General features: G+C 48.9%; 1 protein-coding gene across 1 annotated transcript in view; it reads left to right on the forward strand.

The window, feature by feature from the left end:
* Nucleotides 1-23,979, forward strand: part of LOC120033436 (aryl hydrocarbon receptor-like) — an 81,675-nt gene that overhangs the window by 16,432 nt on the left and 41,264 nt on the right. Inside the window, exon 4 of the mRNA XM_038979796.1 lies at nucleotides 16,638-16,753. Within this exon, the coding sequence (XP_038835724.1) occupies nucleotides 16,638-16,753 (116 nt within the window). The remainder of the gene's footprint in view (nucleotides 1-16,637; nucleotides 16,754-23,979) is intronic.

Raw genomic sequence — 23,979 nt, forward strand, 5'->3', positions numbered from 1 at the left:
GTGCGCGCGCGTGCGTGTGTGTGTGTACACGTGCCAGCAAAGCACTAGGAAGGAGAGCTGTGGGAGGGAGAGCGAAGGCTGTACAAATCCACACTGACAGATTCACTGCTACCTGGGCCTTATTGGTCACGTCAATGTTTACATCGTCTTAGACTGACACACAACTGCTTCTGGCAGACATGTAGTAGGGCCAAATTCCGTACGTCTCGGTGCACGTGCGTGCGTGCGTGCGTGCGCGTGTGCTTGTATATGTGTTGTGCATATGCGAGGCTGTGTGAATGAGCGCATGTGTGCTAAGATGTGGAGAGTCAGCACAAACGGCCAGTCCCGGTTCATGTGTTTAGCAGTCTGATGGCTTGTCCTCGACCCCATGCTCCGACACAGCCTGCTAGGCAGTACAGGAGTGAACAGCCCGTGGATGGGGTGTGTGGGGTCCCTGATAATGTTGCGGGTCTTCCTCAGACGACGCTTTGAGTAGATGTCCAGTATGGTTGGGAGAACGGCCCCCGGTGATGGACTGATATATGTGACTATTTCCCACCTGTCACTTTCACTGTGTGTTTACGGGGCCCTTTTATTCTGTTTGTTGTGTTTACTCACAGAAACACTGTCCATATGATCAATATTTAATTTCTTCTGCTTTTCAACTATCGTATGGTGTAACCCGAACCCTCATGTTATACTGTAGGCTTATAGAGTTGACTGAAGTTGATACATAGGCAGAACGGGGGTATGCTGTACATTGTTGGGAGTCACTGCTACAGGGCGGTTACAGAGCATAAACAGCTTGATTTAATCAAGAGGCAGACTGATGTTTGTCTTTTGTAATTAGTGTGTAATGAAACCAGCAGACAAACAGGAGATCCATAAATTGGTCCGGTTAGTGCCAGGGCCTCTCTCTCTCTCCCAGCTGGGCCACCCCAACTGTGCCTGCCCTGCCCCCTCTGGCCACCAAATGACGCTTGTGTGCGTGCGTGTGTCTCTCTGCCACACCATTGAAACAGTGAGAACCCATGTCAGTTCTGCCAGTTGGCTAGCTACAGTATTGTCGCCCCGTAGGCAACATCACCAGAATCAGGACCACCATGCAGTGTGTGTGTGTGTGTGTGTGTGTGTGTGTGTGTGTGTGTGTGTGTGTGTGTGTGTGTGTGTGTGTGTGTGTGTGTGTGTGTGTGTGTGTGTGTGCGTGTTGTTGCCCTGTAGGTTACATCATCCAGCGTCAGCTAGCGTCAGATACTCCTAGGGGAACTGGAATTGCCGATGCATCAGTTCTTGGAAGTGTTTTGTTGTTAAAGAGGAAGTGTTGATGACGAGTGGTGCACAGCTCTGAGGTTTGGCTCAGCTGGATTCAAAGCTGGTATTCCCTTACTCTACGTAGTGACGTTTTACACGTAAGAAAACACACTTATGTGTTCTTGTATTACAGCATGAACATGCACACTAAGGCCAGTGTTCCAGACTGTACTTCCTGTAGATTAAAAAACAGTTCTAACTCAGCATGTCCTCAGCTCTGTTTTACCATTTCAGAGTCAGCTTCCTTCTGTTACCGACATCAGGAAGAGAGGCTATTGGTGTCAAGCTGCTAAGCATGGGGGTCTGAAATCCCCCAGCTCACCCAAACTAGATTACCGCCGTAATCAGGTATGGGGTGTAATTTGGGAGCTAGCCCTGCCAGCCAGGGATTCATTGAGTCCTGTACAGAATGGCTATATGCTTGGAGTGGATAACCTTGGCAATGAGAGTCATCAACAAACCACTGTAAGCCAATTTACAGATCATTGCAGCATCAAAATGTATTCCAGGAAGTGAAAGGAGTCCTCTTAGCCAGCTACATAGTCCTCTCCAACTGTACTGTGTTATATGTTCTGCACTACTCAACTGTCCTGATCGGATCAGCTGATTAAAACCATATTATACAACAATAGTAGCGACCCGTGTTGTGGCCATGATATAGTGGTACTGTGATCATGTTAGCTGTCTGTTGTTGCTGTACTGCTGTCCTCACCCTCAGATGAACAAAATGCTTTAAGACAGTCTTGAAGAGGAAGAGAATATAATAGTGTACTTTAATGTCCCTTTGGGAAATGCTTTGCAACAAAGTATGTGCTTTTAAAGACAGAATCACAAAGAAGTACCGGGGGGGGAAAAGATAAACAAATACTCACTCACTCAAGAGACCTACTACCTTTTGACAAAATAAACATCCTCATTTGAATCAAGTTGACAGCATCAAGGACATGTCACAGTATATGTGTTTTTTTTTTTAAGTGTTGTTTATACAGACAGACAGCGGGATCTGGCAGGAAGCCAAACACATGTTTATTAGTCTCTGAGGACGTCTTGCTTCTTCATGGTTTCTTTCTGGACCATTTCTTTAAGCCATGTGTGTGCTTTCCTCTCAGTTGAATGTCATCACGATTCATTCATGGATTTATTCAGTGGAGTGTGATGGAGGCTATTCAACTGGGAGCTCTCCCTCTCTCTTTAAGCCTTCAGTATTACCTGGGGTAGTCAGTCAGTCAGTCACAAAATCACTCACAAAATCATAATCTTGTAACTTGTGACCTTCGTATTGTTTTCCATTTAAAAAATGAAGACTGCGTACTTGGTGGTTGTTTGGGATTGACAACAAGAGCTTAACGGGAAGGTAGTGTTCTAGTGGTTCTCCTGGATTCAGTCCGGACGCGCGATGCACCTTTTAAAGGCGATGTTCCCGCGTTCACGGTAAACGCTGCATATGTCAGCTCAATGGGAAATGACCTTTAAATGGCGCATAGCAGACAAAATGTGATCCGATTGAATCCTGGCCTAAGTTGTATTGTAGTTGTATTTGGCTGCAGGTACTCTAGCGGTTAGAGCGATGGGCCAGTAACCAAAAGGTCGCTGGTTTGAATCTGTTGATGTGCCATTGAGTAAGGCACTTAACCCTAATTGCTGCTGTAAGTCACTCTGGCTAAGAGGGACTGCTAAATGACGTAGATGTAAAATGTTGTATTTACACTGTGTTGTCCTGGTTTCCCTTTATGGGCATCCGAACACCACTGTTTCCAGGATAGGCCATCTGCTCTGCTGTGATCTGAGAGCAGGCAGATTAGGGCTTACGTAACACTACATCGCTTTTCAGTTCATGTTATTATCATCCTCGTGTGTGTGTGTGTGTGTGTGTGTGTGTGTGTGTGTGTGTGTGTGTGTGTGTGTGTGTGTGTGTGTGTGTGTGTGTGTGTGTGTGTGTGTGTGTGTGTGTGTGTGTGTTGTTGCAGTGCATACTGCCCTCTTCAGATGTTGTTTATGCTAGTGGTTAATGTATTTGTTTATGCGAGTGGTTCTGTTTATGCGAGTGGTTCTGTTTATGCGAGTGGTTCTGTTTTCTAATATCAAGGATGGTTTGGATGGGGAAGGGTTTGTGAGTGTTGTGCTAAGCTACACCTGTTCAAATCAAATCAAAATGTATTGGTCACATACACATGGTTAGCAGATGTTAATGCGAGCGTAGCGAAATGCTTGTGCTTCTAGTTCCGACAATGCAGTAATAACCAACGAGTAATCTAACCTAACAATTCCACAACTACTACAAGTGTAAAGGGATAAAGAATATGTACATAAAGATATATGAATGAGTGATGGTACAGAACGGCATAGGCAAGATGCAGTAGATGGTATCGAGTACAGTATATACATATGAGATGAGTAATGTAGGGTATATAAACATAAAGTGGCATAGTTTAAAGTGGCTGGTGATACATGTATTACATAAAGATGGCAAGATGCAGTAGATGATATAGAGTACAGTATATACATATACATATGAGATGAGTAATGTAGGGTATGTAAACATTATATTAAGTGGCTTTGTTTAAAGTGGCTAGTGATACATTTTTACATACATTTCCATCAATTCCCATTATTAAAGTGGCTGGAGTTGAGTCAGTATGTTGGCAGTGGCCACTAAATGTCTGATGGCCTTGAGATAGAAGCTGTTTTTCAGTCTCTCGGTCCCTGCTTTGATGCACCTGTACTAACCTCGCCTTCTGGATGATAGTGGGGTGAACAGGCAGTGGTTCGGGTGGTTGTTGTCCTTGATGATCTTTATGGCCTTCCTGTGACATCGGGTGGTGTAGGTGTCCTGGAGGGCAGGTAGTTTGCCCCCGGTGATGCGTTGTGCAGACCTCACTACCCTCTGGAGAGCCTTACGGTTGTGGGCGGAGCAGTTGCCGTACCAGGCGGTGATACAGCCCGACAGGATGCTCTCGGTTGTGCATCTGTAGAAGTTTGTGAGTGCTTTTGGTGACAAGCCAAATTTCTTCAGCCTCCTGAGGTTGAAGAGGCGCTGCTGCGCCTTCTTCACAACGCTGTCTGTGTGGGTGGACCAATTCAGTTTGTCCGTGATGTGTACACCGAGGAACTTAAAACTTACTACCCTCTCCACAACTGTCCCGTCGATGTGGATAGGGGGGTGCTCCCTCTGCTGTTTCCTGAAGTCCACAATCATCTCCTTTGTTTTGTTGACGTTGAGTGTGAGGTTATTTTCCTGACACCACACTCCGAGGGCCCTCACCTCCTCCCTGTAGGCCGTCTCGTCGTTGTTGGTAATCAAGCCTACCACTGTAGTGTCGTCCGCAAACTTGATGATTGAGTTGGAGGCGTGCATGGCCACGCAGTCGTGGGTGAACAGGGAGTACAGGAGAGGGCTCAGAACGCACCCTTGTGGGGCCCCAGTGTTGAGGATCAGCGGGGTGGAGATGTTGTTACCTACCCTCACCACCTGGGGGCGGCCCGTCAGGAAGTCCAGTACCCAGTTGCACAGGGTGGGGTCGAGACCCAGGGTCTCGAGCTTGATGACGAGTTTGGAGGGTACTATGGTATTAAATGCTGAGCTGTAGTCGATGAACAGCATTCTCACATAGGTATTCCTCTTGTCCAGATGGGTTAGGGCAGTGTGCAGTGTGGTTGCGATTGCGTCGTCTGTGGACCTATTGGGTCGGTAAGCAAATTGGAGTGGGTCTAGGGTGTCAGGTAGGGTGGAAGTGATATGGTCCTTGACTAGTCTCTCAAAGCACTTCATGATGACGGAAGTCGTTTAGCTCAGTTACCTTAGCTTTCTTGGGAACAGGAACAATGGTGGCCCTCTTGAAGCATGTGGGAATAGCAGACTGGGATAAGGATTGATTGAATATGTCCGTAAACACACCAGCCAGCTGGTCTGCACATGCTCTGAGGACGCGGCTGAGAATGCCGTCTGGGCCTGCAGCCTTGCGAGGGTTAACACGTTTAAATGTTTTACTCACCTCGGCTGCAGTGAAGGAGAGCCCGCAGGTTTTGGTAGCGGGCCGTGTCAGTGGCACTGTATTGTCCTCAAAGCGAGCAAAAAAGTTATTTAGTCTGTCTGGGAGCAAGACATCCTATTTCTACATCCTATACATCCTATTTCTACATCCTATTTCTACTTGCTGATCCTGAGCCTCCCTGGTGTGTGTAGCGGGTTAAGTCGATCCTCCCCACCCAGAGAGGCGCTGATCTCCCGCTAGAATGGAGAGTGGAAGTAGCCTGGGTACCAGTCTGTTGGTGCTATCATTCCACTGCTTGTTTGGCATGACAACAAGTGGCAAGGAGTGGAATGATAGCACAAAGACTGGTACCAAGGCTAAAGTGGAAGCCATGTAGACCAACTTTCTAGTGCGGTGTCGTAGTACAGCGTTTAAATAGCCTGGCCCCAGATCTGTTTGTGCTGTAAAACCAAATCCTATGGTCATGTTTGGCATGACAGTGACCATAGCAGTTGGTGATACAGCACTAACAGATCTGGGACCAGCCTGTAACGTTGTAGTAACGTTGTATTATCGCTGTAGTAACATTGTATAGTGTTATGTCCCAGGCAGCATCGCTCTCTCTCTCTCTCCTCTACTGCACCTGCTCAGCCACACATGAAATCCATGTGCTATGTTGCATGGAATACTAGCTGTATAATTTAAATTATGCAAAAGTTCACATCATGTCATTAGCATAGAATGGCCTTAATCACATCTTAATAATGTAACTCATTACCAAGCTAAATATAGGGCCATATAACGTGATTCAAAGCGTTTAGCATGTTATTGTGCTGCACAGCATGACTGAGCGATATCATGAGGCTAAAATGCTCATATACTAATATGTCCGGTTCCAGCATCTCACTGACAGGAGAAGGGAAATAGCATAACATGAATGGAACAGTCCTCTAATGAGTGAACTATCTCCATATTGTACCATTTCCGTTCAGTCCTGGAGTCCTAGTGCTTTTATATTTATCCAGAGTTTACAACTAGATAGTCAAGGTCTATGCTCGGGGTTGAACTATCACTAACAGCCAGTGGTGTAGTGGTGGGTAAAACAGGTTAAAGAATATATTTTTTTGAGAGTGTTGACCCACTTTTTGCAGAAAAGAAATTCTTAAAAATATAGGGAGCTTTACTTTACTTTACCGTGAACGGTAATGAGCGGTTTCCCACCTATTTTTTTTTCACCTCTACGTCACTGCTAACAACCTAAGATTAGGTTGAATGTTCTCTCCCCTACGGTTAGAGATGGGGTTTAGCAGGAGGATTTTGTGACCTCAACTGGGATTGACCTTGTTCGTTTGGGCCATTAGCTACATACATATTTCACACGTCCCATCGGTGTCTCTTGGCCCATGGTGTGGTGGCGGGCAGTTCACTCCTTCCCCTGTTTGTGTGTGTGTGTTTCTGGGTAATTTTCATTAATGATTCATGAATCGGGGGGTCTGGGTTGGGGGGGGGGGATCAATGTGTGTCCCCAACACAAGCTGTCGCATTTAACGGGTCACTGTTCATGTCACACACACACACACTCAATTGGTGATGTGCGATTTGTGGGAAGGGGGAGGAAAAGGTAGAGGAGGGAAGAGGGTTTCAGTGAAGGAGAGTGAGCGCTAACTGTAAATTGATTAATTTGTGTTCATGGTTGAACTTGTAGCTATCTGTGACAGTATTTAGTAGAGTAGTTCAGAGAGTTTTAAAATAGTACAGCGCAGTAGCTGTTTACATTAGTATTGTAAGCATCTTTAAAATAGTACAGAGCAGTAGCTGTTTACATTAGTACTGTAAGCATCTTTAAAATAGTACAGCGCAGTAGCTGTTTACATTAGTACAGTGAGCATCTTTAAAATAGTACAGAGCAGTAGCTGTTTACATTAGTACTGTAAGCATCTTTAAAATAGTACAGCGCAGTAGCTGTTTACATTAGTACAGTAACCATCTTTAAAATAGTACAGCGCAGTAGCTGTTTACATTAGTACAGTAAGCATCTTTAAAATAGTACAGCGCAGTAGCTGTTTACATTAGTACAGTAACCATTTTTAAATAGTACAGCGCAGTAGCTGTTTACATTAGTACAGTAACCATCTTTAAAATAGTACAGCGCAGTAGCTGTTTACATTAGTACAGTAACCATCTTTAAAATAGTACAGCGCAGTAGGTGTTTACATTAGTACAGTAACCATCTTTAAAATAGTACAGCGCAGTAGCTGTTTACATTAGTACAGTAACCATCTTTAAAATAGTACAGCGCAGTAGCTGTTTACAATTGTACAGTAACCATCTTTAAAATAGTACAGCGCAGTAGCTGTTTACATTAGTACTGTAAGCATCTTTAAAATAGTACAGCGCAGTAGCTGTTTACATTAGTACAGTAACCATCTTTAAAATAGTACAGCGCAGTAGCTGTTTACATTAGTACAGTAACCATCTTTAAAATAGTACAGCGCAGTAGCTGTTTACATTAGTACAGTAACCATCTTTAAAATAGTACAGCGCAGTAGCTGTTTACATTAGTACAGTAAGCATCTTTAAAATAGTACAGCGCAGTAGCTGTTTACATTAGTACAGTAACCATCTTTAAAATAGTACAGCGCAGTAGCTGTTTACATTAGTACAGTAACCATCTTTAAAATAGTACAGCGCAGTAGCTGTTTACATTAGTACAGTAACCATCTTTAAAATAGTACAGCGCAGTAGCTGTTTACATTAGTACAGTAAGCATCTTTAAAATAGTACAGCGCATTAGCTGTTTACATTAGTACAGTAACCATCTTTAAAATAGTACAGCGCAGTAGCTGTTTACATTAGTACAGTAACCATCTTTAAAATAGTACAGCGCAGTAGCTGTTTACATTAGTACAGTAACCATCTTTAAAATAGTGCAGCGCAGTAGCTGTTTACATTAGTACAGTAACCATCTTTAAAATAGTACAGCGCAGTAGCTGTTTACATTAGTACTGTAAGCATCTTTAAAATAGTACAGCGCAGTAGCTGTTTACATTAGTACAGTGAGCATCTTTAAAATAGTACAGCGCAGTAGCTGTTTACATTAGTACAGTAACCATCTTTAAAATAGTACAGCGCAGTAGCTGTTTACATTAGTACTGTAAGCATCTTTAAAATAGTACAGCGCAGTAGCTGTTTACATTAGTACAGTAACCATCTTTAAAATAGTACAGCGCAGTAGCTGTTTACATTAGTACAGTAACCATCTTTAAAATAGTACAGCGCAGTAGCTGTTTACATTAGTACAGTGACCATCTTTAAAATAGTACAGCGCAGTAGCTGTTTACATTAGTACAGTAACCATCTTTAAAATAGTACAGCGCAGTAGCTGTTTACATTAGTACAGTAACCATCTTTAAAATAGTACAGCGCAGTAGCTGTTTACATTAGTACTGTAAGCATCTTTAAAATAGTACAGCGCAGTAGCTGTTTACATTAGTACAGTGACCATCTTTAAAATAGTACAGCGCAGTAGCTGTTTACATTAGTACAGTAACCATCTTTAAAATAGTACAGCGCAGTAGCTGTTTACATTAGTACTGTAAGCATCTTTAAAATAGTACAGCGCAGTAGCTGTTTACATTAGTACAGTAACCATCTTTAAAATAGTACAGCGCAGTAGCTGTTTACATTAGTACAGTAACCATCTTTAAAATAGTACAGCGCAGTAGCTGTTTACATTAGTACAGTAACCATCTTTAAAATAGTACAGCGCAGTAGCTGTTTACATTAGTACAGTGACCATCTTTAAAATAGTACAGCGCAGTAGCTGTTTACATTAGTGCAGTAACCATCTTTAAAATAGTACAACGCAGTAGCTGTTTACATTAGTACAGTAACCATCTTTAAAATAGTACAGCGCAGTAGTTTTTACATTAGTACAGTAACCATCTTTAAAATAGTACAGCGCAGTAGCTGTTTACATTAGTACAGTAACCATCTTTAAAATAGTACAACGCAGTAGTTTTTACATTAGTACAGTAACCATCTTTAAAATAGTACAGCGCAGTAGCTGTTTACATTAGTACAGTAACCATCTTTAAAATAGTACAGCGCAGTAGCTGTTTACATTAGTACTGTAACCATCTTTAAAATAGTACAGAGCAGTAGCTGTTTACATTAGTACAGTAACCATCTTTAAAATAGTACAGTGCAGTAGCTGTTTACATTAGTACAGTGACCATCTTTAAAATAGTACAGTGCAGTAGCTGTTTACATTAGTACAGTAACATTCTTTAAAATAGTACAGTGCAGTAGCTGTTTACATTAGTACTGTAACCATCTTTAAAATAGTACAGTGCAGTAGCTGTTTACATTAGTACTGTAACCATCTTTAAAATAGTACAGCGCAGTAGCTGTTTACATTAGTACTGAAAACATCTTTAAAATAGTACAGAGCAGTAGCTGTTTACATTAGTACAGTAACCATCTTTAAAATAGTACAGAGGGCCTCCCGGGTGGCGCAGTGGTCTAAGGGCACTGCATCGCAGTGCTAACTGCGCCACCAGAGTCTCTGGGTTCGCGCCCAGGCTCTGTCGCAGCCGGCCGCGACCGGGAGGTCCGTGGGGCGACGCACAATTGGCATAGCGTCGTCCGGGTTAGGGAGGGTTTGGCCGGTAGGGATATCCTTGTCTCATCGCGCTCCAGCGACTCCTGTGGCGGGCCGGGCGCAGTGCGCGCTAACCAAGGGGGCCAGGTACACGGTGTTTCCTCCGACACATTGGTGCGGCTGGCTTCCGGGTTGGAGGCGCGCTGTGTTAAGAAGCAGTGCGGCTTGGTTGGGTTGTGCTTCGGAGGACGCATGGCTTTCGACCTTCGTCTCTCCCGAGCCCGTACGGGAGTTGTAGCGATGAGACAAGATAGTAATTACTAGCGATTGGATACCACGAAAATTGGGGAGAAAATGGGATAAAATTTTAAATTTACAAAAAAAAAAAAAAAAAAAAAAAATAGTACAGAGCAGTAGCTGTTTACATTAGTACTGTAACCATCTTTAAAATAGTACAGCGCAGTAGCTGTTTACATTAGTACAGTAACCATCTTTAAAATAGTACAGCGCAGTAGCTGTTTACATTAGTACAGTGACCATCTTTAGGGTTAGTCACAAAGTGCATGGGTATGCACTCAACCACGCAGCCATATATTTACAACAGTACAATGCCGTTTACTGTTACAGTATTCAGTACAGTAGCAATCTCTCCCCAGTGCACTCAGCCACAGAGTCACAGCCAGAAGTAGGGAGGTTAGAGAATGCAGGTGGTGGCCCGCCCCGACAGAGTCGGTCATCTGTACACTGGAACTGAGGAGCTCCTATTCTGATGTTTATATTGCTTGTTGGCTGCCACCACTCTCTCCATTATGCCAACAGGAAGTGTGTGTGTTTAGTAAGCGGGCGGCAGGCAGGCAGGCACTCCCCTTGTTCTACGGAGTCAAAAGGACTTTCTGTTTCCTAGGTTCCTTGTGTGTGTCACAGGCTTCTGCTGCTGCTGTGGTGTCATCAACACGTGACGCGGCGCACAAATAGGCCCTGGCGTTAATGTTTGATGGCTAACATGTCTCTCCCTTGGTTCCACGACACTGCACTCTCTCTCTCAGTGAAAGCGCTCATCGCTCCCCTGTTCATTCATTTAGACCGGTGTGATGTAATGGCACTTGCCGTCAAGCTACAGTGGCTATAGCTAACGTTCTTGTGGATTTTCTCATATCTGGGCTGTTGACTTCTGGGGCGAAGTACGTGGAATGTTCGGCAAGCGCTGGGTTAATTATGAGCATTCCAGAATCCAGTTGATCTCTGTGTTGAATGAAAGAGTTGATTGTGTTGGAGAGATAGGATAGAGATGAGTTCCATAAGCCAGGGTTCTAACTTAAACCCGTTCTGCTCTGTCCAGAATAGCAACAAGCAGCCGATTCTTCTTCTTCAGAATACCACCGCTACATTATTTGCACCAACGTATTAATTCATCTTTTATAAGGAGGATCCGGCCGCCCGGTTTCACCCAATTGATGTTAGAGCCTCTCTTCCACATGCTCAACGGCTTACGATGTAGACAACGACCCATGACGCAGCAGCGACAAGAAAAACAACAGCGGCAACAGACGACGACTCAGGTAGCTAGGTAAACAGCCCCGCTAACTAGGAATACTCTTCCTAGTTGGCAGGAGAGGAAGAGAGAGAGAGGAAGAGAGAGAGGAGGACAGACTGACACGCTACTGCTTCATTGTGGAAATGAGATACAGATCTGTATTCATGAGAGCAACGTTGGGTGTGGGAGAGAGAGGGTAGCATGTTTTTAACCCCAAGCTGACAGATAGACAGGCACTAGACCCTGTGTAGTGTGCTGCACTCTACTGTAATGTACTGTAGTGTAATGTACTCTACTGTAATGTACTGTAGTGTAATGTACTCTACCATAATATACTGTACTGTAGTGTAATGTACTCTACTGTAATGTACTGTACTGTAGTGTAATGTACTGTACTGCAGTGTAATGTACTCTACTGTACTGCAGTGTAATGTACTCTACTGTAATGTACTGTAGTGTATTGTAATATACTGTACTGTAGTGTACTGTAGTATTTTCCTTAGCTTGTTCTGTCCCTAATAGAGCAGCATTTCCCAATCCCCTTTTAAACAGGGAAAGCTATGAGGGCCATTGGTGGTATTGAGCGTCAACACCAACCTCACATCAATATCAGCGGTTTGTCTTTGAAGCCGTTATCTGTTGTCCACTTCACAGATGTGCTTGTTCATTTGCGTTTTTATTTTTTATTTTTTTTAAACCGTCTGTAAAGTGCTGTCTGTCATCAGAGAGGTTACAATATACAGTTCAACTCATTTTCACTCGTCTTTACGATAAGGAATCACCGAGTAAAAGGTTAAGTATAGTATTTCTGTAGTCTCTAGTCACAGTGAACCTGCGTTTCCCAAAACCCCTTTTATACTGTACGTGGAATGCTATGAGAGTTTCTATCATTTCAAATCTTTCTACTCGTTTGGACAATGAGTTTCAGGGGATCTCTGCATGCATTGTGAAACGATTAGTATCTCTGTTTTGCCCTCCAGACAGAGAATGTGTTGGGGTCCTGAGAAGTACCATTGGTTGCGTGCTGGTCGCCTGGCCTTTTAGCCCTGTCGCTGGTGGAATCCAACTAAAGCCATGGGAAAGAGGCCACAGTACTTCCACAATGCCTTTGAAGGAACAGACCGATGTAGACGAGGCAGAAAGCCTTCAATCTCTTTCCAATGCTTCCCGTTGGCTTTTAACGTTTAAACTTCTCCATTTGTCTCCGTCGAAACAGAGCTTTCTCATTGAGGAGCAGGGGAACATTGTTTGGCCGTGTATGAATTAAACTGTGTTAGAATGCCTTTTATTGAATCTTAGCGGATGAAACAGAGCTGAAACTTGTTTCTGTCAAGTTCTAACGTATTATCTTCACCAAACAGAAAAGGAATGCTGATTTTTGATCCTTTGCTGATACTTCCCAGTAGATGAGTTTATATCATTACCAAGCAGAAGGATTTAGTGTGTCAGTATGAATCTGTGTCTAGGTCTGATTATGAGTCTGGGTCTGAATCTGGGTATGAGTATGGGTCTGGGTCTGAATCTGGGTCTGAACCCCAGCACGTTGACCTGATGCCGATAGATGGTGGGTGGGTTGACCTTGTGACCCCTCTATTGTCCCCTCTAGCCTCACACCCCAGCCCCCTCAATCAAGTCCTCCTCCAGATCACTATAGACCTGTGTGTTGGTCATTTAGAGCATCATGTCCACACGCTTGCTCAGGGGTCAGGGAGTTGTACAGGGGTCAGAGGTCAGGGGTCATGCTGAAAGACTCTCGAGTCTCTCTGTGTTTGGGTGTTACAACTCAAACTTCATTTTCTACAGTTGAGCAGTAGCCTACATCCAATATAACATGTTCATTTAGATTTCTAATATCTGTTTCTTAGAGCTATATGTGTCTGTGGTGTTTAACGGTATATCCATATTGTAGGGCCAGGCTACGTCCCCACTGGTTTGAGCCAGTGATCCCGACCGGACCATGTGGGATGTGGAGGTGGTACTGTGGGTAGAGTACTCCTAGTTAGTTCTATGGTAAGGGCAGACTGAGGCTACAGAGTGATGCGCATACACGCGCACACACACACACACACACACACTGGACAGAGGTGAGGCTCCAGAGTGATGCTCCAGAGTGAGGCTCCAGAGTGAGGCTCCAGCTTTAGAGGTGCTATAGAGATGTCACACCGGTTGGTGACCTTTCTCTCACCCGTACACTAATGCCTTTTCCACGTCTCACACAAGTGGAAAAAAAACCTGTCCTGCCTGTCCATCACTTTTCTCTCTTTCACTCCTTCTCTTTGTTTTCTCTTACTCTGTTTTCTCTCTCCCTCTCGCACTCCCTCTAAAGCATATTCAGTATACTAATAATTCAGAATGCTTTATCTCAGTGTCACTGTAAGGCTTTAGATCTTTTCATTCCCACATCTCCTCTTTCTCCCTCTATCCCCTCCATTCACCTCCCTCTATCCCCTCCATTCTCCTCCCTCTATCCCCTCCATTCTCCTCCCTCTATCCCCTCCATTCTCCTCCCTCTATCCCCTCCATTCTCCTCCCCCTATCCCCTCCATTCTCCTCCCTCTATCCCCTCCATTCTCCTCCCTCTATCCCCTCTATTCTCCTCCCTCTATCCCCTCCATTCTCCTCCCTCTATCCCCTCCATGGTCTTCTCCTCCCTCATCCCCCTCCATTCCTCCTCTCCTATCCCCTCCATTCTCCTCCCTCTATCCCCTCCATTCTCCTCCCTCTATTCCCTCCATTCTCCTCCCTCTATCTCCCTCCATTCTCCTCCTCTATTCCCTCCATTCCCCTCCCTCTATCCCCTCCATTCACCTCCCTCTATCCCCTCCATTCACCTCCCTCTATCCCCTCCATTCTCCTCCCCCTATCCCCTCCATTCTCCTCCCCCCTATCCCCTCCATTCTCCTCCCTCTATCCCCTCCATTCCCCTCCTCTATCCCTCCTTCTCCTCCCCCTATCCCCTCCATTCTCCTCCCTCTATCCCCTCCATTCTCCTCCCCCTATCCCCTCCATTCTCCTCCCCTATCCCCTCCATTCTCCTCCCTCTATCCCCTCTTCTCCTCCTCTATCCCCTCCATTCCCCTCCCTCTATCCCCTCCATGGTCTTCTCCTCCCCTCTATCCCCTCCATTCTCCTCCCTCTATCCCCTCCATTCTCCTCCCTCTATTCCCTCCATTCTCCTCCCTCTATCCCCTCCATTCACCTCCCTCTATCCCCTCCATTCACCTCCCTCTATCCCCTCCATCTTTCTCCTCCCTCTATCCCCTCCATTCCCTCCTTCTAATCCCCTCCATTCTCCTCCCCTATCCCCTCCATTCTCCTCCCCCTATCCCCTCCATTCTCCTCCCTCATATCCCCTCCATTCTCCTCCCTCTATCCCCTTCCATTCTCCTCCCCCTATCCCGCTCCATTCTCCCCCCTCCTATCCCCTCCTTCTCCTCCCTCTATCCCCTCCATTCACCTCCCTCTATCCCCTCTCCATTCTCCTCCCTCTATCCCCTCCATTCTCCTCCCTCTATCCCCTCCATTCACCTCCCTCTATCCCCTCCATTCTCCTCCCCTCTATCCCCTCCATTCTCCTCCCTCTATCCCCTCCATTCTCCTCCCTCTATCCCCTCCATTCTCCTCCCTCTATCCCCTCCATTCTCCTCCCCCTATCCCCTCCATTCTCCTCCCTCTATCCCCTCCATTCACCTCCCTCTATCCCCTCCATGCTCCTCCCCCTATCCCCTCCATTCTCCTCTCCCTTATCCCTCCATTCTCCTCCCCCTATCCCCTCCATTCTCCTCCCTCTATCCCCTTCCATGTCTTCTCCTACCCCCTATCCCCTCCCATTCTCCTCCCTCTATCCCCTCCATTCTCCTCCCTCTATCCCCTCCATTCTCCTCCCTCTATCCCCTTCCATGGTCTTCTCCTCCCTCTTTCCCCTCCATGGTCTTCTCCTCCCTCTATCCCCTTCCATGGTCTTCTCCTCCCTCTATCCCCTCCATGGTCTTCTCCTCCCTCTATCCCCTCCATGGTCTTCTCCACCCTCTATCCCCTTCCATGGTCTTCTCCTCCCCCTATCCCCTCCATGGTCTTCTCCTCCTCTACCTTATCCCTTCCATGGTCTTCTCCACCCTCTTATACCCCTCGTCTCATGGTTCTTCTCCTCCCCTATCCCCTCATTCTCCTCCTCTATCCCCTCCATGGTCTTCTCCACCCTCTACCCTTCCATGGTCTTCTCCCCCCCTATCCCCTCCATGGTCTCTCCTCCCTCTATCCCCTTCCATGGTCTTCTCCACCCTCTATCCCCTTCCATGGTCTTCTCCTCCCTCTATCCCCTCCATGGTCTTCTCCTCCCTCTATCCCCTCCATGGTCTTCTCCTCCCTCTATCCCCTCCATGGTCTTCTCCCTCTATCCCCTCCATGGTCTTCTCCTCCCTCTATCCCCTCCATGGTCTTCTCCTCCCTCTATCCCCTCCATGGTCTTCTCCCTCTATCCCCTCCATGGTCTTCTCCTCCCTCTATCCCCTCCATGGTCTTCTCCTCCCTCTATCCCCTCCATGGTCTCCTCCTCCCTCTATCCCCTCCATGGTCTTCTCCACCCTCTATCCCCTTCCATGGTCTTCTCCTCCCCCCATCCCCTCCATTCTCCTCCCTCTATCCCCTCCATGGTCTTCTCCTCCCTCCATCCCCTCCATGGTCTTCTCCTCCTTCTGTCCAGGCCAACGGTGTCTGCCTCACTGGATCATCCTCCTCTCATAATGAGCAGTTGCAAACGCATCAGTAGTACTTGAAACTAACATGGGCTCAGTCAGAGCAGACATGAGCCATTAGCACAGCTCCAGAGAGCCAGAATAGACAGCAGCATGCACTAGACTAAGCTAAAGAAAGCACCCCGCAATGCCTGCTGGGAAAACCTGGAACGCTGACAGAACCGACATCAGCCTTTAAGCCCCCTTTAAACTGTTTCAAGTTTTGATTATCAATGCCATATGATCGGTTTCGTATTTGTGGTGGTGGATGGCGTTTGTTGTTGCGAGTCATATGAATGAGCCTTTTCAGAAATGGTGTTTAATGAATTGTTAATGAGCTAGGGGCCTGTCATGCCTGTGTGTTATAAAGCACTCTGACATTCACAGCAGTTCTCTGTAAACATTATTCCAAAGACTTAAGCCCTCTCTCTTCTCTCTCCCTTTCTTTCCCCTCTCTCCTTCTCTCTCCATCTCCCTCTCCCTGTTTCTCTCTCACTCGATAGTTGCCCTGAAGACCCACGCTTGCAATGGGTTGAAGGCCAACGGTGGTAACCATGACAACAGCAAGACAACAGGATTGGTGGATGGCTGGATGCCCGAGGGTGAACTCCTATTGCAGGTTGGTGGTCAGGCTCCAGGTGCAGGGCACACACACACGACAAGCAGTGTGACACCTCAGCTGGCGCCTGCACTACACCATACATTCTGTGCACTGTCACTCTATCAAAATATGTTCAAATCATTGCATCAGAATGTTCCATATGGCCACTCATTATGTCAAGGAATACTATGATCTATCTTTCCACACACACACATTCACCCACACACACACACACACACACACACATCTATACACACACCACCACCTGCAGCCCAGGCACATCTGGTCTACTCCTCTCTACTCCAAACTGACCAGAAGACATAAGAAGACTACTCACTCTGTGAAGCTCATCTCATCTAGCGTGTCTCGCTTCAGATCAGGCCTGGTTTTTATAGAGCACGCTGCCTGCCTGCCTGCCTGCCACAGGGCATCGCTGCATGTCTTAGCATTTCCCCAAACTTCCTGGGCTTCTGTTCTGTCCCTTAAGCATGCCAAGAGCTTAGAGAGAGAGAGAGAGAGAGAGAGAGAGAGAGAGAGAGAGAAGAGAGAGAAGAAGAAGAGAGAGAGAGAGAGAGAGAGGAGAGAGAGAGAGAGAGAGAGAGAGAGAGAGAGAGATAGAGAGAGAGAGAGAGAGAGAGAGAGAGAGAGAGAGAGAGAAGAGAGAGAGAAGAGAGAGAGAAAGGAGAGAGAGAGAGAGAGAGAGAGAGAGAGGAGAGAGAGAGAGAGAGAGAGAGAGCCTGGAGAGAGAGAGAGAGAGAGAGAGAGAGAGAGAGAGAGAGAGAAAGCCTGGAGGAGAGAGAGAGAGAGGAGAGAGAGAGAGAGACTGGAGACGAGAGAGCGTGAGAGAGAGAGAGCCTGAGAGAGAGAGCCTGGAGAGAGAGAGCGAGCCTGGAGAGAGAGAGAGCCTGGAGAGAGAGAGCGAGCCTGGAGAGAGAGTGAGGAGCCTGAGAGAGAGTAGCGACCTGGTACTGTAGAAGCTCTGCCAGGAGAGACAGTAGCCTGGAGAGAGAGGAGGTGAGAGAGCGAGAGTGGGCTGAAGTGAGCTAGTTAAGTAGCAGTGCTTCGATAGAAATCTTTCCAGGCAGGCACAGTAAGAGCCTTGACGAGAGACAGGTGAGAGAGTGGAGGAGGGAGGGAGGGAAATATTGTATTTGAGAGGGAAAGAATAGTAAATGGAGAGAGAGGGGGAAAGAGAGAGAGAGAGTGAGAGAGATGCTAAATGAAGGCGAGGTCCTTATTCATGACATTGGTGTTGAGAGGGCCGGAAAGAGAAAGGGAGGAGAAAGGATGGGGGAAGCAGAGGAGAGGAGAGGAGAGGAGAGGAGAGGCTATTTCTGGCCAGGGCTGGCTGTCTTGCTATGTTCCATTTCAGACACTTGGCCATGAATTATAGAGTGACTGTGAGGACATCCATTATTGAAAAGGGCGGTAAAATGAGAGCAGAAAGGTGTTATTTGATATTCTCCATATAGCCTAATGTACTTTACCTTTTTTTAGTCCACGTCATTCAGTTTACCTTTTCATTGGATCAAAATATAATTCCATGAGCATTTGAAGTTCACTAAAGGCATGGGAGACATGAATGCATGAATCAATATCTGTACATACCAAAAAGAAAACAACTGATTGTACAAAAAAGGAATAAACCCTTGTGTGTTCCCTATGGCCTGCCAGTCTGTGCCAGCGTCTGGTCTGCCAGTCTGTGCCAGTGTCTGGTCTGCCAGTCTGTGCCAGCGTCTGGTCTGCCAGTCTGTGCCAGCGTCTGGCCTGCCAGTCTGTGCCAGCGTCTGGTCTGCCAGTCTGTTGCCAGCGTCTGGTCTGCCAGTCTGTGCCAGCGTCTGGTCTGCCAGTCTGTGCCAGCTGTCTGGTCTGCCAGTCTGTGTGCCAGCGTCTGCGGTTCTGCACGTCTGTGCCAGCGTCTGGCCTGCCAGTCTGTCCAGCGTCTGGTCGCTTGCAGTCTGGCCCAGCTGTCCCTGCCTCCAGGTCCTGTTGCCAGGTTGTTCTGGTCTGCCAGTCTGTGCCAGCGTCTGCCCTGCCAGTCTGTGCCACGCTCGTTACTCGTCTGGCCAGTCTGTGCCAGCGTCTGTTCCTGCCAGTCTGTGCCGCTGGGTCTTGCTTGCCATTCTGGTGCCAGTCGGCGTCTCTGTCCTTGCCAGGTCTGTGCCAGCGTCTGGTCTGCCAGTCTGTGCCAGGTCTGGTCTGCCAGTCTGCTTATGCCAGCGTCTGGCTGCCAGTCTGTGCCAGCGTCTGTGGCTCCGTCTGTGCAAGCGTCTGCCTGCCAGTCTGTGCGGCCAGCGTCTGGTTCTGCCAGTCTGTGGCTCAGCGTCTGGTCTGGCCAGTCTGTGCCAGTTCTGGCCTGCCAGTCTGTGCCAGCGTCTGGTCTGCCAGTCTGTGCCAGCGTCTGGTCTGCCAGTCTGTGCCAGCGTCTGGTCTGCCAGTCTGTCCAGTCTGCCTGCCATCTGTGCCAGCGTCTGGCCTGCCAGTTCTGTGCCAGCTGTCTGGTCGCCAGTCTGTGCCAGTTCTGTCTGCGTCGTCCAGGTTGCTCGTGCTCTGGCCGGTCTGCCTGCGTCTGTTCCAGGTCTGGCCTGCCAGTTCTGGCCATGCATTGGCCTGCCAGTCTGTTCCGAGTGTCTGGTCTTGCCAGTCTGTGCCAGTTTGTGTGCCTTGCCATCTGTGCCAGTGTTTGGCCCCAAGTCTGTTCCAGGTTGGCCTTTGCCAGTCTGTTCCAGTGTTTGGCTCTGCCAGTCTGTTTGCCAGTGTTTGGCCTGCCAGTCTGTTCCAGTGTTTGCCTGCCCCAGTCTGTTTCTCAGTGTTTGGCTTGCCAGTCTGTGCCAGTGTTTTGCTTGCCAGTCTGTCCAGTGTTTTGGCTTGCCAGTCTGTTCCAGTGTTTGGCCTGCCAGTCTGTTCCAGTGTTTGGCCTGCCAGTCTGTCCAGTGTTTGGCTCTGCCAGTCTGTGCCAGTGTTTGGCCTGCCAGTCTGTCCATCTGTTCCAGTGTTTGCCTTGCCAGTCTGTGCCAGGTTTGGCTGCCAGTCTGTGCCAGTGTTTGTTGGCTTTGCCAGTCTGTTCCAGTGTTTGGCCGGCCAGTCTGTTCCAGTGTTTGGCCTGCCAGTCTGTTCCAGTGTTTTGGCCTGCCAGTCCTGTTCCAGTGTTTGGCTTGCCAGTCTGTTCCAGTGTTTGGCTTGCCAGTGTTGTGCCAGTGTTGGCTCCAGTCTGTTCCAGTGTTTGGCTGCCAGTCTGTTCCAGTGTTTTGGCTTGCCAGTCTGTTCCAGTGTTTGGCCTGCCAGTCTGTTCCAGTGTTTGGCCTGCCAGTCTGTTCCAGTGTTTGGCTGCCATGTCTTTCCAGTGTTTGGCTGCCAGTCTGTTCCAGTGTTTGGCTGCCAGTCTGTTCCAGTGTTTTGCCTGCCAGTCTGTTCCAGTGTTTGGCTGCCATCTGTTCCAGTGTTTGGCTTGCCAGTCTGTTCCAGTGTTTGGTTGCAGTCTGTGCAGTGTTTGGCTTGCCAGTCTGTTCCAGTGTTTGGCCTGCCAGTCTGTTTCGCGTTTGCCTGCCAGTCTGTGCCAGCGTCTGGTCCTGCAGTCTGTCCAGCGTTGGTCTGCCAGTCTGTGCCGCGTCTGGCTGCCAGTCTGTGCCAGCGTCTGGCCTGCCAGTCTGTGCCAGCGTCTTCGGCCAGTCTGTGCCAGCGTCTGGTCTGCAGTCGCTGTCTGCCAGCGTTCTCTGCCCAGTCTGCCAGTGCTGTCGCCAGTGTCTGGCCTGCCAGTCTGTGCCAGTGTCTGGCCTGCCAGTCTGTGCCAGCGTCTGGTTCTGCCAGTCTGTTCCCCTTGTTGTCTGCCAGTCTGTGCCTAGTGTCTGCCTGCCAGTCCTGTGGCCGCGTCTGGTGTCCTGTGCCAGTCTGTGCCAGTTCTGGCTGCAGTCTGTGCCAGTCTGGCTGCCAGTCTGTGCCAGTGTGCTGTTTCTGCCAGTCTGTTGCCAGTGTTGGCCTGCCAGTTCTGTTGCGATAGTGTTGTGGCCTGCCAGTCTGTGCCAGCGTCTTGGCCTGCAGTCTGTTCCAGTGTTTTTGCCTGGCCAGTCTGTCCAGTGTTTGGCCTGCCAGTCTTGTGCCAGCGTCTGGCCTGTCCAGTCTGTTCCAGTGTTTGGCCTGCAGTCTTTCCAGTGTTTGCCTGCCAGTCTGTTCAGTGTTTGCCTGCCATCTGTTCCAGTGTTTGGCCTGCCAGTCTGTTCCAGTGTTTGGCTGCCAGTCTGTTCCGTGTTTGGCTTGCCAGTCTGTTCCAGTGTTTGGCCTGCCAGTCTGTTCCAGTGTTTGGCATGCCATGTCTGTTCCAGTGTTTGGCTTCCAGTCTGTGCCAGTGTTTGGCCTTCCAGTCGTGGCCAGTCTGTTCCAGTGTTTGGCTTGCCAGTCTGTTCCAGTGTTTGGCTTGCCAGTCTGTGCCAGGTTTGGCTTGCCAGTCTGTTCCAGTGTTTGGCCTGCCAGTCTGTTCCAGTGTTTGGCCTGCCAGTCTGTTCCAGTGTTTGGCTTGCCAGTCTGTTCCAGTTGTGTTTGGCTTGCCAGTCTGTGCCAGTGTTTGCTTGCCAGTTCTGTCAGTGTTTGGCTGCCATCTGTTCCACGTGTTTGGCTTCCAGTCTGTGTCCATTGTGTTGGCCTGCCAGTCTGTTCCAGTGTTTGGCCTGCCAGTCTGTTCCAGTGTTTGGCTGCCAGTCTGTTCCAGTGTTTGGCCTGCCAGTCTGTTCCAGTGTTTGGCCTGCCAGTCTGTTCCAGTGTTTGGCTTGCCAGTCTGTTCCAGGTGGTTGTGCCGTGCCAGTCTGTTCCAGTGTTTGGCCTGCCAGTCTGTTCCAGTGTTTGGCCTGCCAGTCTGTTCCAGTGTTTGGCCTGCCAGTCTGTTCCAGTGTTTGGCCTGCCAGTCTGTTCCAGTGTTTGGCTTGCCAGTCTGTGCCAGTTGGTTGGCTTGCCAGTCTGTTCCAGTGTTTGGCCTGCCAGTCTGTTCCAGTGGTTGGCTTGCCAGTCTGTTCCAGTGTTTGGCTCTGCCAGTCTGTTCCAGTGTTTGGCCTGCCAGTCTGTTCCAGTGTTTGGCCTTGCCGTCTGTTCCAGTGTTTGGCCTGCCAGTCTGTTCCAGTGTTTGGCCTGCCAGTCTGTTCCAGTGTTTGGCCTTCAGTCTGTCCAGTGTTTGGCCTCGCCATGTCCTGGTTCCAGTGGTTTTGGCCTTGCCAGTCTGTTCCAGTGTTTGGCCTGTGCCAGTCTGTGCCAGTGTTTGGCTTGCCATCTGTTCCAGTGTTGGCCTTGCCAGTCTGTTCCAGGCGTTTGGTGCTCTGCCAGCGTCCTGTGCAGCGTCGTCCATGGTCTGCCAGTCTGTGCCATGCGTCTTGTGGTCTGTCATCCTGCCAGTCTGTTGCCAGCGTCTGGTCTGCCAGTCTGTGCCAGCGTCTCTGCGTCTGCCAGTCTGTGGTCCAGCGTCTGGCCTGCCAGTCTGTGCCAGCGTTGGCCTGCCAGTCTGTGCCATTGCTCTGGCCTGCCAGTCTGTGTCCTGTGCGTGTCTGGCCCTCCGTCTGTTGCCAGCGTCTGGTCCTGGTGCCAGTCTTGTGTCCCAGTCTGTGCAGTGTTCTGTGCCAGTCTCCGGTTGCCAGTCGTCCTGGTCCTGCCAGTCTGTGCCAGCTGTTTGGCCTGCCAGTCGGTGTGCCGACGTGTGCTGGTGGCCTGCCAGTCTGTTCCATGTTGTTTGGCCATGCCGAGTCTGTTCCAGTGTTTTGCCTGCCATTTCTTGTTTCCAGTCTTTTGTGTGGCCTTGCCATGTGCTGTTCCAGTGTTTTGTGCTTGCCAGTTCTGTTCCTAGTGTTTGGCTGTGCCAGTCTGTCGTGTTGGTTTCCAGTGGTTTGGCCTGCCAGTCTGTTTCTGTTTCCAGTGTTTTGGCCTGCCAGTCTGTGTCCAGTGTTTGCTTGCCAGTCGCTGTGCCACGTGTGTCTGTTTGGCGCTTGCCAGTTCTGTGCCTCATTTGTCTGTTCAGTGTTTGGCTGCAGTCTGTTGCCAGTGTTTGGCTTGCCATGCCTGTGCCAGTGTTGCCTTGCCAGTCGTGTTCCAGTGTTTGGTGCCTGTGCCAGTCTGTTCCAGTGTTTGGCCTGCCAGTCTGTTCCAGTGTTTGGCTTGCCAGTCTGTTCCAGTGTTTGGCTTGCCATTCTGTGCCAGTGTTTGGCTTGCCAGTCTGTTCCAGTGTTTTGGCTCTGCCAGTCTGTTCCACGTGTTTGGCTTGCCAGTCTGTTCCAGTGTTTGGCCTGTTGCCTTGCCCGGTCTGTTGCCAGTCGTTTTGGTCCTGCCAGTCTGGTGCTCCAGCGTCTGTGTCGGCCAGTCTTTGTGCGCAGCGTTGTGTCTGCCAGTCTGTGCCAGTCTTTGGTCCCTCGTGAGTCTGTGGCCTAGCGTGTCTGTTCCTGCCAGTGTCTGTGCCAGTCTGGCCTGCCAGTCCTGTGCCATGCCGTGTCTGGTCTGCCAGTCTTGTGCCAGCGGTCTGGCCTGCCAGTCTGTGCCAGGCGTGTCTGGCTGCCAGTCTGTTCCAGTGTTGGCTCGCCAGTCTGTTCCATGCTGTTGGTCTGCCATTCTGTGTTGCCAGCGTCTGGCCTGCCATTCTGTGCCAGCGTTCTGCGTCTGTCCAGTCTGTGCCAGCTGTCCTGGTCTGCCAGGTCTGTGCAGCGTTGTCTGGTCTGCCATGTTCTGGTGCCAGCGTCTGGCCTGCCAGTGCTGTGCACGTCTGGCTCTGCCAGTCTGTTGCTCTCCAGCGTGGTCTGCATCTGCCAGTCTTGTGCCATGCTGTGTTCCCACTGCCCCTGTCCAGTCCTGTGCCAGCGTCTGGCCTGCCAGTCTGTGCCAGCGTCTGGTCTGCCAGTCTGTGCCAGGTGTGTGATGCCGCCAGTCTGTGCCCATCGTCGCTGCCTGCCAGTCTTGGCCAGTCGTCTGGCCTGCCAGTCTGTGCCAGTCGTCTGGCCTGCCAGTCTGTGCCAGCATCTGGCCTCTGCCAGTCTGTGCCAGTGTCTGGCTGCCAGTCTGTGCCAGCGTCTGGTCTGCCAGTCTGTGCCAGTGTTTGGCCTGCCAGTCTGTGCCAGCGTCTGGCCTGCCAGTCGTTCCATTGTTTGCCTGCCAGTCTGTTCCAATGTCTGGCCTGCCAGTCTGTGCCAGCGTCTGGCCTGCCAGTCTGTTCCAGTGTTTGGCCTGCTAGTCTGTTCCAGTGTTTGCCCTGCCAGTCTGTTCCAGTGTTTGACCTGCCATAC

The sequence above is a fragment of the Salvelinus namaycush genome, chromosome 40 (assembly GCF_016432855.1).
Source record: "Salvelinus namaycush isolate Seneca chromosome 40, SaNama_1.0, whole genome shotgun sequence".
Classification (NCBI taxonomy): Eukaryota; Metazoa; Chordata; class Actinopteri; order Salmoniformes; family Salmonidae; genus Salvelinus; species Salvelinus namaycush.